Source organism: Ambystoma mexicanum, chromosome 5p, assembly GCF_040938575.1.
Source record: "Ambystoma mexicanum isolate Mex_15411 chromosome 5p, UKY_AmexF1_1, whole genome shotgun sequence".
Lineage (NCBI taxonomy): Eukaryota > Metazoa > Chordata > Amphibia > Caudata > Ambystomatidae > Ambystoma > Ambystoma mexicanum.
This window is the reverse complement of record NC_090930.1, coordinates 934,393,036-934,411,123: the sequence shown is the minus strand read 5'-3', so window position 1 is coordinate 934,411,123 and position 18,088 is coordinate 934,393,036. Positions and strand designations below refer to the sequence as shown.

Below are 18,088 nucleotides of genomic sequence, written 5' to 3'. Positions count from 1 at the left end.
AAACGGTATGGCCACCCAACCGCACACATCTGCAATCACCCGCTACCTGATCTCATATCGCAGATCACCTCTGCCACTAGAACGCATCTAAGTCCCACCATAGGAATTCGGTCTAGCTGAACACATAATCAGTCTCCTTGATTTGCATACTCGACGACAGCCTTCACAGCACCCAACCACAAGCCTCTTTATCTTGGGCTACTAGCAGGAACTTAGCCACCCCCACCTACATTTGTATAGGCTAAAATGCACACATGCATTCTTAAACACTCAGACTAATCACTCATACCTCGTACTTCGGTCCTCCAAGGGCGTTCACCTACAGCATTTTGAGGCCATACCAATGGCAAAAAGGCACTATACAAAAGCAACATTACATTACAGTGCATGCCAGTATCCTCTTCACAGACTGAATTTCCTTTGAAAGCATCCAACCACTTTACCATAATAATATAGTTGCATAAGCTAACTACGGTACTCCGTCCATATCACTGATAGTTAAGTGCCTCGCCTAAAATCAAATGAAGTTTACTCAAAACATTCCTGGATTAATATGTTAAAGCATTTTATACCTGGGCCTGTTCAGTGCTTCTACCCACTTTTGGTATTTTTAAAATGAGCTAAATACTAGAAAGGGCACTGGGCCTCTTTCCAAGTTTGGGGGTAATTCGGTGGGAAATCTGTGAAATTAATGCAAAATTGTTTACCATCACGTTGTCCTGTGGATTTACCACTTGTTTACAAGTGGTGGCAAGGCAGTATAAACCACAATTTTTGGAGTGCACAGGAGAAAATTGAGATTTTGGTACATTTACAGTGAGCAGTAATTCAGCTTTTAATTATTTTTTATTTAATGTATTTATATAGCGCAAAAGACAAGAGTCAGTGGTCATGGGGGCGCTAAACAATACAAACGTACTTTAAACAGAAAAAAGGGGCAACCAGGGGATAAAACTGTTTGGTTGCTAGATCAAAAAAGTAGCAGAACAGTGCTGTCTTCAGGCACTTCTTGAAAACAGAAAAAGATGAGCGTGCTCTGAGAATAAGAGGAAGCTCATTCCAGAGACTCTGGCTGCATGAGGGCATGACCCTCTTGTCACACAGGAGTGTTTGGAACATTGCGTCACCAAAGGGAGGTGTTGTTAGAACGCAATCTCCTGTGTGCAGGCAGCCAATGGAGATGTTGGGCTACATATTCTGGGCCCAAGCCATAGAGGCATCAGTGAGTTATAAAATGCACACAGTACAGGATGCGACTATTCATTGGTAACCAATGCAAAGCCCTTCTGGCTAGGGAGACATGATCTGCCCTTCCCAACCCCAATACTGCATGCACAGCATTGTTCTGAACCACCTGAAGTCAGAAAAGTTCTCCTTTGTAAAAGGCTAGCACAATAGTCAAGCTTGTCCCCTATGATGACACGTTCAATCATAGCACAGTTGGTAATGCTCAAAAAGGGGAGAGGTTGGGCCAGCAGTTTAAGATAGTAGGAGGAACAGGAGACAAGGCCGCTCACATGTGCCTTCATAGATACATTTTGGTCAAGAATGACTCCAAGGGTTTTTACCTTGAGTTGGGTTTTAATCGAGCATCCAGATACGTTAAAGTGGCAATACTTTAGACCAATCTTTTGTAGTTGGGGAGCTGTACCCACAACCATTAGTTATGTCTTTGAATAATTCAAGGCTAGTCTGTTCACCTGCATCCAGACTTGTATTTTTGCATACGTGTAATTTAGGGCAGTGGAATCAGTGGTAGTTTATAAAGATGGTCTCTGTAGCATTCAGTTCTTTAAACTGGGGCGGCTTAAAGATGTTAAATGCTGGAGTCCTGGAAGAGAACTCTTGTGGTCCGGTGATCCAGTAAATCAAGCGATTTCTGAAGGTGAAGTGGAGATTTACACCATTTTGCTTCAGGATAATCCTCCACTTTACCTCGAAACTCAGAATTTGTCAGTGCGGTATCGTAATAATTCAGTTTCTGCCAAAAAAGTGACTTTTTCCCACACGCCACTGGATGCATAATAGGCCCTTTATACTTTTTTCAAGAGTGCTTGGTACAACTCTTAGCTAAACTTGCCTTTTTAACCCAGTGACTGCAGTTTGAGAAGGAGCACATTTAGGGAGTGGCTCAAGGCCTCTAAAAGAACACTGTTGAGATGATTGCTGCCTCTCGAATATGCTTGAGATCTAAATAAACCGGTGGAAGTGCCATGTGACTCTAAAAGATGCCCTGCAGATGCCAGGTGCAATTTAAACATGACTGAGTTGAAATATGAGTTGTTCAGTGCATCAGGGATGTGCAATGTGCACAGCTGTTCTGTGGCTATCCAAATGCAAATAATTGTAAAACCTAGTTAACTATCATTTGGGGTCGATGCAATATTGCATAAAATTCACTTTCATTATTGCTACTACAGAGGGGCAGATGTACACGTCATCTATAGGGCCTGCATCCTCACCTCCATCATAATGGAAGAAAAAGAAGAAGACACTGTTCATGACACCAGGTATCCTCCCCATACTGCATCAAAGATATGAGAGATGTTATGCGCTCAGACCACCGTATTGAATGTACCCTCGAACTGACGTGGTAGAAGGATGTCTGCAGACACCACTGAATATAGAAGAGCTTTAAGTGAAGTCTGACAAATGTAAAGTGACGGCATGAGGAGAAGACACAAGGACGCACTGAAACGATATGCGTATACGAATGAAGATGGGACTGAAGTAACAAAGTGGATATATATGCAAATACAAAGAAAACCAGATACACTAAGAAGATACGTTAGAAGAGATGCACTAGATGTATATACGCAGAAACGCAAGGTAGATAACTAGAAGCTTTCTGCAGTAGAAAATATAAAAAAGGTAAAGCAGCCATGATGAGAAAATGTATGTCACCTCTGTATAAATAGTAAGCTAGAGGCCTGAAGGAGAGAGACAAAGGCTGCAGGGCTGACAGGTGCTGGAATACAACTCTGTGCAAGAACAAAGAATATTTGCTTGGCTTAGGATCAAGCATGCTGCAGCAAGAAGCAATTGCAAGGCACGACAGGTGTTGAAGAGGATAAGCTACATACACACGAAATATTTCTCTTCGATTAAGCAAAGGAGTGAACATTTGCAAGTGCCAAGTATTTAACAATTAAAGATGCAGAAGGCATATGCAGGAAGGAACAACCAAGTCTCCAGAGGCCAAAATGAGTAATAACACACAATATAATTGAATTAAGTAACACTAAATAGAAGGTTAGAATGGACAAAATCATGGCCTACTCCATTTAAAATTCAGAGGAAGAGAACACTCAGCAAGGTTAAGTACAAAGAAGAAGGCTTGGCTTAGGGCCTAACTGATGAGAGATGGTAGGCTAATTGGCCAAGTGGGCAGTTGTCTGACGTTGGTCCCTGCACCTGGGTTTCGTTTTGCTTACGTGCTCCTAACAAGCCGAATGTCCAAGTTTGAGAGAGAATGGCAACCAATCATGAGGGCCTATGTAATGATGGATTAAACATTGTTGCAGAAGCCATTCCGCTGCTGTTATTCTGCTATTATGTGTATTATACGTATGTTAGAGGTAGTTCAAGGCATGCTTACTTGTTAAGGGGCAGCAATGATGTAAATAACACCTAAATAAGCTATAGGTATATATGTTCCCTTAAACAATCCCTCAGTTCGATAGCTTTTTACTGTTTACCACGTAGGATGACTTCATAGCTGACGTACACATTAAGGCATAAAACCTTTCGTGTAATGGAAATGTATTCGATAGGGTGTGAGCTACAATCTGTTACTTCACCAGGTTTCCCTACTTCATTGAGTTGATAATAAAGCCGTATGTTGCCATACTCTTTGAGTCTGTCCGGTTATTTTGGCCTGAGATCATTTATTGGTAATTCTATCTGGCACTCGATCCGCTATTGCACACTACATATTTTGCTTTCTCTCAAGGATTTATTATTCCACCTGTTAAATTATGTCTGTGGGACAGATATTGGGTGGGTATAGCTGTGGTGGCACCGCTGAAAGGAGAAAAGTGGTGCAAGTAGCCGCGTTACTGAAGGTTCCATATCCACAGCGCCAGTTAAGGTGCAGTATTTTGTTTGCCTTGCTGCAGTACTGGGCATAGTTATTATGCCTGGAGCATCCTAGAAACCGCCAAAAACGCAGCATTATGAAAAAGAAGCTGCAGCATTATGCAAATGTACACTGAATGTGATGTAAAATGCAGCGATGGGCTACCGCACCTCTGAGGCGCAGTACATGAATACAGTTTATCATTCTGGAGGCGGTGCAGTATTTCGACCGCACTTCTCAAAAGTAAAAGTTCCCATCAATATAAAATAGCACATGTACATGGGCCGCTGTGTTACTCTTGTGGAAAGCAACACTGCTTTTATCTGCCTCCCCTGAAATTACGGTCCGTAAAAGCGGATCATAAAGCTGCTACCATAAGAACTGCTAACAACAACTGCTAACAACAACTGCTAACACCTTGATGTAGAACTTATATTGGCCAGAATAGGTCCCAAAAGACTCCAATGAGGTTCCGCTGAGGCAGTGGAGTGACTTGGTTGAAAATGTTGGGGGGACATGACATCTAAAGGAAAGGGCCCCCTTCTAAATGAGGGGGACAAAATGGTGTGCCACGAAAGTTGAGGGGACAAACGGCCATGGGCTGAGGACCATACATTCCGTAGCTCCTTGCGGCCACCATTGATCTGCTGTGGTGCAATGAGCTGTTCCAGCCGCCACTTTTTCAGCAGAATGTCCTCCTTGCATCCCTTGCGCCAAGACAATGGTGACACCTAACTCATAATGGCGCACCACAGCAGGAGGCAGTACCTCGATCACATAGATGATGATAGCCCCACAGGGCTGTTGAAGCAGCCTTCAAAATTACCCGGCTCTGTTACCATTTAGGAGGAGAGAGCTAATGGGACTAATGTTATTATCTAACAAATCCTGGGCCTGATCTACACAAATGTTTTAACATGGGAAAGTCCCATTCAAAACATATGTGTAAATTAGGCCCCCTGTCTCATCTTGTGTATTGATATTTATGCTAACCCCATCACGACAGATAATCTTAACCTTCAGAAGAAAATATGTGATCATTTGCCGAAATATTTGCCACAGTTCTGTAAGAAAATGGTAAATTCTGGTGAAATGACAGAACAATTGTACATTACTATTATTTCTCAAACTTAATGGCACGCAAACTAAATCAAACTGCTTTAATTATATGTACTTTTTTTTAACATTCTTGAATACTAAGAAAGCAAGGGATATGTTTCCTGGGGAGTCTCGCTATCCCAATTGCATATCTGATTACAGGCCCTATTTTTGGGTCCGACGCTGGGACTGCTGTCCCTCTCACACATATGCCACCTGTCCCCCATTAATGCATGCTGTTGTCAGAGTACAAGGCCCCTCATACACATCTCTACTCACACTCCATATGTCCTCATTGAAACATACAGGCTTGACACGTTTAGCCAACTTATGGCAGTCAAGGTTAGGAGGAGGTGCAGTTTGTTGCACTCACTCAAAGGTGTTGATGGGGGGCTACGGGGGTTATAGCCTGGGGTCTTTTGGTTGTAGCCCTGGATAGAAGTTTAGGGGCTAAAACCAAACATTCTAGCTAGTCCTGAATCCTGACATTCCTGACATTAGCGTAGCCCCAGATCTTTTACAAGCCTAGCAACACCCCTGTACTCACTCATCCCACTGCTTACACCAGTGGGAAACACATCTGTACTAGAAACGTCTTCATTGGCAGTCAGGTTGTGGGCCTCTATTGGTGTACATGTGGCAGCAGTGATGCATCTCTGACTCCAATCACTCCTGCTCCTTTACTATTATATGCCTGGGCATGTAGGCAGATATATAAATGCCATATGCACACAGAGAAATCGCCAGTTCATTTTTCAAAATGTCCCAAATCTGCAGGTGATTTCTAAAATGCCTCTGGAATTTGAAAACTCTGCCCTGATCAAGAAACCCATGTTTACTGTAGAAAAGCCTGTGTGGCAGATTTGAACTGGCATTACCAATCACCACGAGTACATGCATATGCAGCAGTGGTGTTGCCAGTGAAGAGGACATGGCTGGCATTGCCTGCTTATAGAAGAGTCCTTAAAAGTCAATCCAGTAGGGAAGAACATGATCCTGGAAGCGTCACAGAAACACATGTACAACTGCCTATCAAGTACAATGGGTTAGATTAGGGGGCACCGACTTTTAACCTAACACTTGCAAATTATGAAGTCAAGAAATTAGGCGACAGTGCTGATAGAAACTCTGGCAATGTGAAAAAGTATTGTTCCTGAAGCTGGATATTATTTGTTGATTTTTATAAGGAACACTATCAGCCTCATTAAATGGGCTCTAAATTAAACAGACGGCGGACACAATATGTGGTTCTTGGCGGCCCTCTCTTTTTTAATTTGGTTGTCTCTGCTTAGTTGCCAAACAAGAGTCATAGGAATCTGGGTGGTCCTGGGTTCCTATGAGCATAACAAGCTCTGATCCTGGTAGCCATGAACCTTCATGGCGTCCCACATTACAATGAGACCCTATGGATTTATTGTGCCTGGTTGTTACAGTAAAACAGGCTGAACCCATAGGGATATTTGCGTATTTCCCCCGCATGGAAAATCAGTAAGGCTAGTGATTCCGTGCACAGTTAGGAGGTGAAGCTTCCCCCCGTTCGGTGTTATCATGAAAATGACATGAAACATACGGTACCTACGGTCCATCTCTGCATGGATTCCAAAACGAGCCTTTATTCTTTTCAGTTCTCTCGCAGCCTACGAATCACAGGGGTCTACTACGAGCTGGGCAGTGGGGTCAAAAGTGGGGGTCACAGAATGTCGACCACTTTTACCAAAACCCCATACCACAGGTTTGTTGGTCAGAGATACCTACAGAAGTTTGCTGGAAGTGTTTCTTCCACATTATCACCAAAACCTGTTGGAAGGACCATGATGGAATTACCAACTACCACAGTAACTCCCCCAAAATCCCCATGGAATGCTGCGCAGTCCAACCATGGTTATTAAGACCACCACCCATTCGACACAAAACCACGTGAGTTGGTCGTAACACTAAACAAGTTTGGCGGTGAACCTACCAAACCTGTAATGAGGCACGTGGAAATCATGGGCTGTGATGTACAGAAAGCATCTATTTAAGTCTGGCTTTCAAAGTTTACATCAGGCAAGTAGTTCTAAGGGGGATTATACTATTTTTCTGAGGAACACCTCTTGGCCTTGAGGAATTTCTAACATTTTTCAAAGGCAATCCTCTAGTCGCTGGAGTGGCGACTTTTCCCTTGATCAATTCTCGTTCAGTCGCCCAAGCCTTATCAGAATAGGAATGTTACTGTTGTTGAGGCGTAGGTCAAGGAAAGGGTTGGATGGATGATGGTACTCTTCTGCAACTGGTTTAGTAAAATGAGTACAATTTATACTTCTTCTCACAATCACAAGGAAAATGTACATTTCGTATCAGTGATTATTCTAAATGAGTGAGCATTAACACTGCATGCAATACCTCTGAAACGCGCTCTGTTATGCATCTGCACTGTTGATTACCTCTGTAAAGCGCCCGTTGCTTCTCGGAGCCAGGTCCGCGCACAATAAATACAATAATAATAATAATAATATTCACATTTCATGTTGTTGCACATTGCTTTACATCCCCTGCTTTCATTCAATCCTTCGATGGCTGCGAAGACACTAAAAGATGGAAGTCATGTGGCCGAAAACTAATGCACCAAGCGGATGTGGTTTCATGCACAGTTCTGACTACCTGCGGCAGCCGGACTTGTGGGAAAGGGGTGCAATGGCTGTTTATGGATTTACCTGATATCCACCAAGGGTGATCCTGACGGATACATCAAGGGGCCTGTTTGTGACTCCAGCCACAGACTTGATTAGAGACATGAAGAGAAGCGGGAACCACACGATGCAGATCAGCAAGACGACAATCATGCCACCCATGCCGTACTTCACCACCTTCTTCTTCTTCTGGCCCCGTGGCTGAGGATACCTCTGCAACATAAAGAGAGGACTGCAGCTGAGCAACAATCTGATTGGTTAGAGTACTGGTGGCAAGCTAAAACCAGTAAGGCATGTCCCTGACACAGGCAGGGGTGAGCAATTCCTAGCACCTTGTCGGTTCTCTTTGCACACAGACGTCTAAAACATAGAGAAAGTTGTTAAGCAAGAAGTAATTAAGGAAAAGGAGAATGACAGCATTTAACACTAATAGTGGAGCAGAATCCCAAAAACCATGAATATATGGGTAGACAGGAGAGGAAGGGAAAAAGGGGGTTTGGGACAGATAGGCAGAGGAAGGGCCAGAGAGATAAGCATTGAGAGAGAAAGAGAGAGTCAACAAGGGGGGAAAGAGAGACAGAGAGAATGAGACAGAAAGAGAAGGAGAATGAGTGAACAAAGAGAAAGAGAGAAAGAGAGAGAAGCGAGAAAGAGAGATGGAGTTTTGTGTCCTCACTACCAGCCCACTGGGTGAACAGTAAAGGAGACTGCAGAACTTGGTAGGCTATTGTCGCTCTTTGACCACATAAGCACAGCTGGGAACTAGCTGGCTTGGACTGGTCCATAGGGCAATAGGGCAATACCCGAAGTGCCAGCCCAACACGCTAGTGTGTGCCCGTTCTTTTGTTACATCTAGAGGTTTTTACCAGTTTGTTGAACAAAAATAATCCCCCTTAGGTAATAGTCTTGTCAGAAAAGGAATGACTTGCCATTTTAGACAGTGAAGCCCTTTTTCATTGTTGTCTGACAACATGTTATACCCCAGTCCCACCCTGGGAGATAGTCATGTAAAGGGCTTACCAGTGTCCAATACCTGAACAGGTGGCAGAGGGAACCGCTTACACCTGTCCTTTGGATATGGCTTGAGCGATGCCCAAGTATTCCCCAATTTGCCACAATAAGAGGCATGCTTGGACTGGTCATTAAGGCAATGGTCGAAGTGCAGGCCCAATAAACTATGTGGGTCAGTATTTTTGGCCAAAGCGGGCCAGTTACATGAGTTAATTCACTATACAGCTAGTATTTTGACCAGTTTTCCTCAACATATTTTCTTTGAAATGAATAATTTACAACACTATTTTTCAAAAACCTCCCCTTTGCATACTAATGAAACAGTCTGTCACAAACTAAACAAATTGCCATTTGAGACTGTGGACACTTTTTCATTGGACCCAGAGCCAATCACATGGCACAGTCTGACCGTGGTAGGGGTGAGGACAAGTAGCATGACCCTCCTGGTTCTGGCCAGGGCAGGAGTGGATTGGAGCAAAGGCTAGGTCCTCCCACCTCGAAATCTGTCTGGTGGGGTCTAGTCATAGGTTTGCTGATCTCTTCCAGTTCAGATCTGGGAAAAAGAGTGAAAGCTAAAATTGACTATTCATTCACACAATTGGAGTGGAATCCCCACTCATTTACGGTGGACTTGTGATTGTGCACTGAAAAACAAAACCCTTTGGGATTGGAGGCTAGCCTGTCACCCAGGAACATATGTCAGAAAGTATATGGGAGGAGAAAAGGGACTGTCTCTTCCTCTATTTGCACAATGTACTCGAATTGACCGGCTAACATCATAGACAACTCTACTGGGAGAGCTCAATGACGATTGAAAGGCTCCTCCCGCCCCATTAATGTTCTGGCCTGACAATACTCTTGCACTGACTGAGTATGAAGGACATATAGAATCCCTTTGATGGGGTGCTCTGTTTATCTCGTGCTGCCAACATGAAAAGTGGTTGTCTTCCAAGGTCCCCTCAGGACCTAGTTTTGTATTGACCTGTTCCAGGTGACAGGGGTATGATGGAACATCTCTCCATGCAATGAACGTAACCTGTCTCCCTTTCAAGTTTTCTTTATCTGCAAGCCAGCAATATGCTTCATCAACCCAGCCTGTGGTGAATGTGTTAGCTGCCGATGTGAGCCACCACAGTCTGCTTACAGAAGCTGCCCTGCTACCTGCAAGACGCAATGATTTCTGGGGAGGTAATCCTCCTCGGTAACCTCCATGAATTCACAAAATGTGATGGGGCAAAGGGGCACCTCAACAATGGTGGAGAGCATTGGCCAGCGGAGTGCGGCCCCATGGGTAAGCAACCGTGTCAGAGAAGTTTACAGCAGAGGCATTGAGGAGGTGCAACACTAGGTGAGTCTGGCAAGGAGGCTTTCAGTTCATGATAAGTTTGGGAAAATCCCTTGAGAGGTTTTCTGTTTTGGTGATGAGTATAAAGGAATAAGCCTTCCTCATACAGGAAATGCCATTTTTAAAGCTGTGATCTGAAATATACCAGGACAGGCTGATCACAGGGCCGGCTTCATTTGACCCATTTGACTGCCCTAACCCAGTGTTTCGGAAGGCTGGGGTTTCCAGAATAGCATTTCCTAAAAGTTGACTCAGTGGCCCCATCTTTTTTCCTTTTAAGTTGAAACCCCTTCTTCCAGCGGAGTGGTGGCAACTCAATTCCTCCACATCGAGGGAGCAAGGCGGCCGCGGATCATCTTCAGGGAGATGAAGAGCATGACTTGGGATTCTACAATCGCATGCATTTCATGCTCGAAGATACAGAGAGTGCTGGGGATGGGGTTGGGCAAGGACTGTTTACCTCCAGCAACACGTTGGAGGTCAATGCGCCACTTTTCTTCCAGAAATTGAAGGATTTACCACGCTGTTATTCTGCTCACAGTAAATCCATCAAAGCCTATAATTATGCGTGTGCCGGAAAAACAGCTGTAACTCTATTACCACCAAAAAAAGGGGCAATAACAGAATGACTGTCACATTTGTCCCACACCACGAAACATCTAATAAGGCCCATGGCGCTTTGCCAGCCATTCGTATGGCAGATTTTTCCCACTTTTCAGCAATCACTTAAAAATCTGTAGATTGATTAAATGCAGTTATGAACAATGGACATACAAGAAAAACCAGCCGAATATATCAAGCATCTGAAAAATTGGGACGACACCTCTGGACCAAAGTTAACAGGACGGGGACTGAAGCCATTACCTTACTATGCTTCCATCCTACATATCACAGGTTCTCTAAAAAGCTAGGAATACAAAAAATGTAAAAAACAAACAGAAGTAAATAACGGCCAATGGGTCCTTTTGCAATGGTCGCAACATGACACCCATGTAGGGAACACATTGCCATAAACCTTCCTCATGTTTTCCCGCATCCATACAGCCTTGCACCTAATTCCTAGCATAGGCGAGGAATCGAGGTGGGAAACTGCACCGCGTCTGTGTATCCACTTGCATCAGGGTTTTGATGTGGGCAATCAGGCAGCAATCTATGTACTCTGCCCACTCCTGTCTGCAGCCAAGGGCGCCATCTCTTCACACTGCAGCGATCTGTGTGAATTCCCCGTGTGATGTGATGCTGGTTTCCGTGCCTAACACGCCATCATGCTGTGGTCAACCAAGATACATCAGTGGAGCCTGCAACCTGCGGCGGTAGTGGCCAGTCTCCTCCCGATGGATTCTCAACCAGATATAACATGTTTATGATCTGGGGAGGGACATGAACATGCATGCAAGCATACCTGGAGGGAAGGTAGAGTGTCTTACTTTTTCAGACTCCCGCCAGCATTTTAGGATGAATATATGTGCATAAATATCCTCTACGCAGATCCAGCTGGACAAACTGAGAGTGGTGTCTGTCCAAACCCAGTCCATCACTGCCCGAAGCTCAGTCAAGAATGGAACCAGGCGGAACCTATTGGAAAAAAACAAAAAACGCATTGTACCTTGAAAAGAGAATCATTTTATTTATGTGTATGCCTTCAGTTGCTTGCCAAGCATTTCTTGCAACTGCAAGACATGTTGTGTTCTCATAATCATGGACCGGGAAGGTCAGACATTGGTTGCCGTAAAGCACAAACTTGACTTACACTGACAACACCAGTGGTTCCAAAGCACATTACAGGGTCATACAAAAATAATATACTTTTTCAACCATTTACAATGAATTATGCACAAGCATGGCACAGAACAACCATCAATAGTTGTAAACCACATGGAAAGAAGGGCCCACTCTGTATTAGCACTAGCGCAAACTTTGCCCTATTTCAATAAGGCGGTGAAAATATACTGTTTTAGCAGTGCGCAATTTTTTTCCAGGTCCTTATACCATGCCAAACTGCACTTGTCATAGTGCAATAGGTTTCTAATATGTCCCAGTGTTTTTAAAAATAGGGCAAACTTTGCTCTAGTGCTAATACCGTGCAACTTTGCCCTTGCAACGGTGCAAGGAATATGTAATATGGCCTCAGTAGGCAGGTGATACCCATTTGTTCCTAAACATGAAGGGCCCATAGGCTAGTGTTTGCCTTGGATGACTAGTACCTACTGATAGCTTTACCTCACCCAGATGAAACTCAAACTCCTTAGCAAACGCAGCAAGCATGAAACCATTAAAAGGTGTCTGGACAAATGTACTTGTATGGGTTCAACCCCAACCCACCCAGTCAGCAACAGGCTTCATTATGGATATCAAACTATTCTTCCAACAACAAAACATAAAGAAAGGGTGATATTTACTGTACACAGAGATAGCTGCTTTATTTATGAAAACAATAACAATGTGATATGGAATGGTTACATTTGGGCTTCAGTACTGTGACGTCAAAGAGTGTCCCCGGGTTGCCATATTCCACTTACCCTTGAAATAAGAACAGGTTGACATAATTGTAGCTCTTTGTGAGGAAATTGCCCAGAACGCGGGTGGGATAGCCACAGCGGATTTGATAGGCCGACAATCCAAAGTAGAGGCACTTTACAAAATACCAAAGCTGGGCGACTATGTTCTGGCTAAATTTTCTGAAAGACAAACAAGATACAAGTGTTATCTTATAAAGTTCCACCGTGCATGCGTCATATAGCGTAAATAACGATGAGCGTGGCCTGAACTATTTGTAGTAGGTTTCCTACTGATTTGTTTGAAGGATTTGACTTTGTAAATTACACATTTGTTGATTTGTTTTGTTTGTTGTTTGATTTTGACATGCTGATGTAGTATATATGTACGGACCTTTGATTAATCATGCCTGTGTGTCGTCCAATGGATGGCCTTCTTGTCTAGTGTTGTTTTGTTGGTTTATTCACTACAGGTAGGAATAGGTGTTGAATATTTCCACATTTATTATTTTAGATGGAGTCTTATCTATTTTTAGTGACATGATTCCTTTGTATTGATTCAATGAATGTTTCGTTTTATGATGGTTGATCTATGTATTTGAGTTTTATATTCATAATGACAGATTAACCCCTTAAGTGCCAGGCTATTATGCAAGTCTACTCCCTTGTGCACCCTCTTCTTAAGAAACCCTCTTCTGACCCCTCCTGCCCGGCTAACTATCGCCCAATCTCCATCACTCCCTTCCTGGGCAAGCTCCTGGAGAAACTGGCCATCTCCCAGCTTAACCTCCATGCTGAATCTGTTGGCAGTCTTCATGACCATCAATCTGGCTTCAGAGCTACCAGAAGCACGGAAACTGCTCTACTGAACATCCGTGAGGACCTACTCTTGAACCTTGACTCCAACACTCCGTGTGTTCTCATTCTGCTCGATCTCTCTTCTGCCTTTGACACTGTCAACCATGCCATCCTGCTCAACCGTCTCCGTGATAACCTGGGTAGCACTGGTCAGGCTCTGGCGCGGCTGACCTCTTTCCTCTCCAATCGACCCTCCCAGGTCCAACTGGGGTCCTTCCTTTCTGACATCTTTTTCTCCACCTGTGGTGTCCCTCAGGGATCAAATCTCTCCCCCTGGCTGTTCAACCAGTATCTGGCACTCCTTGCCCACCGCATCGCCGCTCTCTGCCCCAACTTTCAGTGCTATGCGGACAATACCCAACTCATTTTCAGGCTACCCTCGGCCTCCTCCTCTCCTTCCCTCATCTCTCACTGTCTGTCTGCTATCCAGGAATGGTGTGCCGCCAATGACCTTTGCCTTAATGCCAGTAAGACTGAGATTCTACTCATCGGCACACCCACTCCCTCCTTCCCTGCAGCTCTCTGGCCGGCCTCTCTTGGCCCTCTTCCTGCTCCTACCTGCAAGGCAAAAAACCTCTGGGTTATCTTCGACTCCACACTCTCCTTCTCTCCTCATATATCTGACGTCTCTAAGAAGTCACACTACCTGCTGCACCTCCTCAGAGGTATTCTTCCCTTCCTCTCCTTCCCCCAGAAGCTCACTGTCTCACGAGCCCTGGTTCTCTCAAAGCTGGACTACTGTAACAGCCTCTATCTTAATCTGCCTGCTTCCACTCTCCGCCCTCTGCAACTCATCCAGAACAGAACTGCGAGACTTGTCCTTGGCCTTAAACCCAGGGACCGTATCTCTCCAGGACTGAAGTCTCTACACTGGCTCCCAGTGGCTGCGAGGATAAAGTTCAAAACCCTCTGCATTGTCCACAAGGCCTTCTGGGGCCTTTGGCCTAAATACCTTCAACTCTCTCTTCCTAAATATCTTCCTTCCCGAGCACTTTGCTCATCCGTCTCCAACTCCCTCAGGTTCAGCCGCTTCTCGAAGCAACGAGCTGGGGGTAGATCTCTCTCCGCGGCAGGGACCTCCCTCTGGAACAGCCTTCCTGCCTCCCTGAAACTTGAGGAGAACCATCTCCGGTTCCGGAAGCACCTCAAAACCTTCCTCTTTGCCTCTGCTTTCTCTCTCCCTCTCCCCTGCTAATTCTTCGCTGAATCTGCACCAAATCTGCAACTGGGCCACTCTCACCGACCTCGGTCCTGGGCCCAGCCACTCTCCACTTGCACTGCCTCCCTGGCAACTCCTGCACTGCGGGACTGTCTCTGTATCCCTACAGCCCCCGTTCCCAGCACTTGACTGCACTTACCTTGCACTTGCCACTAGCTGGCCCTTTATTTATTTTATTCTACTTACCTTGTACTGCACTTCCCCCATCCCCTTCCCCATGCACTTTCTCCCTTCCCCCTACCCCTGCACTTGCGCGATCTGAATGACACCTGGCCTAGTAGGATCGTTGTCTGTCTTCCCCTTGTTCCCCCCTCCCTGCCTCGTCGCGCCTTGAAACACTTGTGTATAGGCGCGTTACAAATGCCATATCATATCATATCAAGTCTATGCAAAAAGGACGAGCATACCCGTCCTTGACACTTGCCAAATCAAGGGACGGAGTTGAATTTTTTCTACCCATATGCCGTGTGTTTTGAGACCATCTCTACTTTTTCTGGTCTACTGTACAGATGCACAATACACCCGTTCTCTTATGTCTTTATTATTAAGCCAGGTGTGATCGTGGTGTATACAAACCTGGTGTCCCTCTTTCTTGTTGTGTGTTTCATATAGTGTAAAGCCACTCGTTTCCGAAAAGGCGTCCGTGTACTGGACCAGACACAGCATCCTGTCAAAATGGAATGCTTCCATTATGATCCCAAGGAACAGGACAGCAGCTGTGATGAAGGTCAGGACTTGTGTCCATGTGCACAGCGCAGTGCCTGTGATTATATAGCCTTTGTGGCATTATTCATCTACCATGTAGGCTACCCGGTACAACGCACACTAGCCTATGCGTAAGCACTGGTGTCTGTGGCACACTGGCATTTCTGGGGGCATGGCCCACTGCAATATTCCTGCTGCCCCAGTCCCAGGATACAGGACTGGGACTGCAGGGATATTGCAGGCTGCACAGCGGGTGTCTGGCATCCAGTGCCTTTCTGATATCAGGTCGAGGCCTGATATGGCTGTTCTACCACTAAATAACTATGGGCCAATGGAAAACACTGAGAATTCGGAAACTCCGCCAGCAACATGGGATAGGAAGATTCCATCACAGGTTTTTCCATCTTGGGAGAATTCGTCGAATTTTTTCCACTACATTTTACCGCAAATGTATGTGGGTGGGGGCGGGGCTAGGGTCATGATAATGGTAGGGTGGCTTGAGGGGGCCTGCGGGGGTCTACCCCTGCACATATTGGTGGTCAAATGACATAAAAAAAAGAAACACGTTGAATTCTTCCTCAATGAAAAAGAAATGATGGATTCACATAGAACCCAGCAACATACGTGAAAAGAAGCTGCTGTCAATTCCATGGCATTCAAAAGGTGTTGACGTAAAGATCTGACCGTCTATGACCAATGAACGATGACCACACAACACCACATCATTACATGAACACTAGATTGGGCAGGAGCCCTGAACCTCAGCTGCCATACCTCTAAATGACAGCAGGGGGTAGAGCGCTTCTCATTCCCTTTTCGGAAGAACACATTCCCGCTAGGCATCCTTCAGATCTGGGGGGGCGGGTCACATGGGAATGTACATTGTCATATGCCATACTGTCTATATTGATTGCTAAACTGACTTGTGCGCTTAAAGTAAGCAGGTCCGACCTAACATTTCACATTTCTCAGGTTGAAAGAATGTATTCTCTTGAATAGGGCAATTAAGCTTTCATCCTAAACTGTGGAGTGAAGAGCCAATTTGATTTGTCATCTACGTACATGGTCACCGCCCCCCTTTGTTTCGGTCAGACAGCAGCCACAAGCGCAGCTCGGTCCTCCTGGAAAACGAGCCAGTGCCATGTAAATTCCTGAATGGCTTGTGCAGTAGGATCTGATAGAAGACCGTTATGCGGTACACCTCATTTCGGCACGGCCAGTTCAGCGAATGCCAGTTCAGCACGGACGTTTGGCCGCATTACCCATTTTGGCACCAGAGAGGTAACCACAAGGCAATAGAGATCTAATAGTTTTCATATGCATAAGATCTCTACGGCCTTGTGGTTACCTCTCCGGTCTTGTAGTCCTGCAGGCCTGTGTTCCAGGCAACACCAATTCTTTATTTTGTTATTTTATTAAAATAGTGACATTGTCACACCCAAATATGCTGCTACCAAAAGATCCCTGCGCTGAACTGGTCGCGGCAGTTTCGGTGCTCCAAAAAGGGGTCGTGCCGCCAAACATCTGCTCCAAACCACCAGACCAACGAGATCCGCCTATACACACCATCTAGGCATACCAAAGATGAAAAGAACAAGAGGAGTAGGGTGCAGTTTCCCCACAGTTGCCACAATTCAGTGGAATGCCCTCCCTGACCTAAGAGCAGAAACCTCTTACTGGCCCTTCCGTAAGGCTCTAAAAACTTGGCTCTTTGTGTAGGTGTCTCCAGGGCTTCCTTGCTGAAGGAGAGCAACACACGACCTGCTGATCTTCAACTCGCACTCAGACACTGAACTCTGATACGACCTATGAATTTGGCTCCTAATGTCCACCTGCCTATGCATGATATCCCTCAGTGCAACTGGATTTCATCAGTGCCCAATGTCCTCGGGCTTGGGCGCTTTAGAAATAAACAAAATAAAAATAAAAATTCTTCTCTCTATATACATACATATTTGTGTGCCTTCTCATCTCATGATGTAATGAATAGGATTATTCTGTGTACATGTTGCCGACGGTAGTGTGCAGGCTGCAGACTCACGGTGTGAAGTGTTGATTTGAGAAGTAAGTAGCTTGAGATAACTAAGGAGTGGAACTCCTTGCTAGCAGCTATTACTGGTTATTGTCAGTGGCCCTAGTTGGCTTTCATTTAGAGTCTTACTTTCTCTGTAGGAATAGTCCGAATTTCACTGAATTCCTGCAGCTGAGGTGATGAACAATTGTATGCAGATTTGAAGGTATGCCAGAATGGCATGGAAGAGACTGGTGTAGGCTTTGAATGGCCTTCTCCAATTGGAAATTCTTTTAGTGGACAAGGTAAGAAGGCGAGTTGACAGTGACCATCCATCAGTGGAAGATAACTCTTGGGGAGGAATCGTGGGCTCGTTTCATTGAATAATCAAAGTAACATGCTGACGGCTTTCAAGTGGAAGCTAGGCATGACAGGCAACTAGTGTTAGGGACCAAAGAATTAGCAATAAGTGATCTTTAAGTTGGAAAAAGAGCATCCGTTTGGTTGTAGTATACAAACGGGTTGGAGATTATGCATCATGTGGCATTTCAGGTCATGAAAGAGCCTACACAAGTAATCTAAGTGAGCTAGGAAAGGGT

At 45.0% G+C, this 18,088-nt stretch overlaps 1 protein-coding gene across 8 annotated transcripts in view; it reads right to left on the bottom strand.

Moving 5' to 3' along the window:
* PIEZO2 (piezo type mechanosensitive ion channel component 2) overlaps positions 1-18,088 on the bottom strand; it is a 1,512,892-nt gene that overhangs the window by 57,130 nt on the left and 1,437,674 nt on the right. For all 8 annotated transcript variants that reach the window (XM_069613375.1, XM_069613368.1, XM_069613370.1 and 5 more), the window contains 3 exons: positions 12,721-12,879; positions 11,629-11,776; positions 7,870-8,058 (listed from right to left, as the gene is read on the bottom strand). In XM_069613375.1, coding sequence (XP_069469476.1) covers positions 7,870-8,058; positions 11,629-11,776; positions 12,721-12,879 — 496 coding nt within the window. The remainder of the gene's footprint in view (positions 1-7,869; positions 8,059-11,628; positions 11,777-12,720; positions 12,880-18,088) is intronic.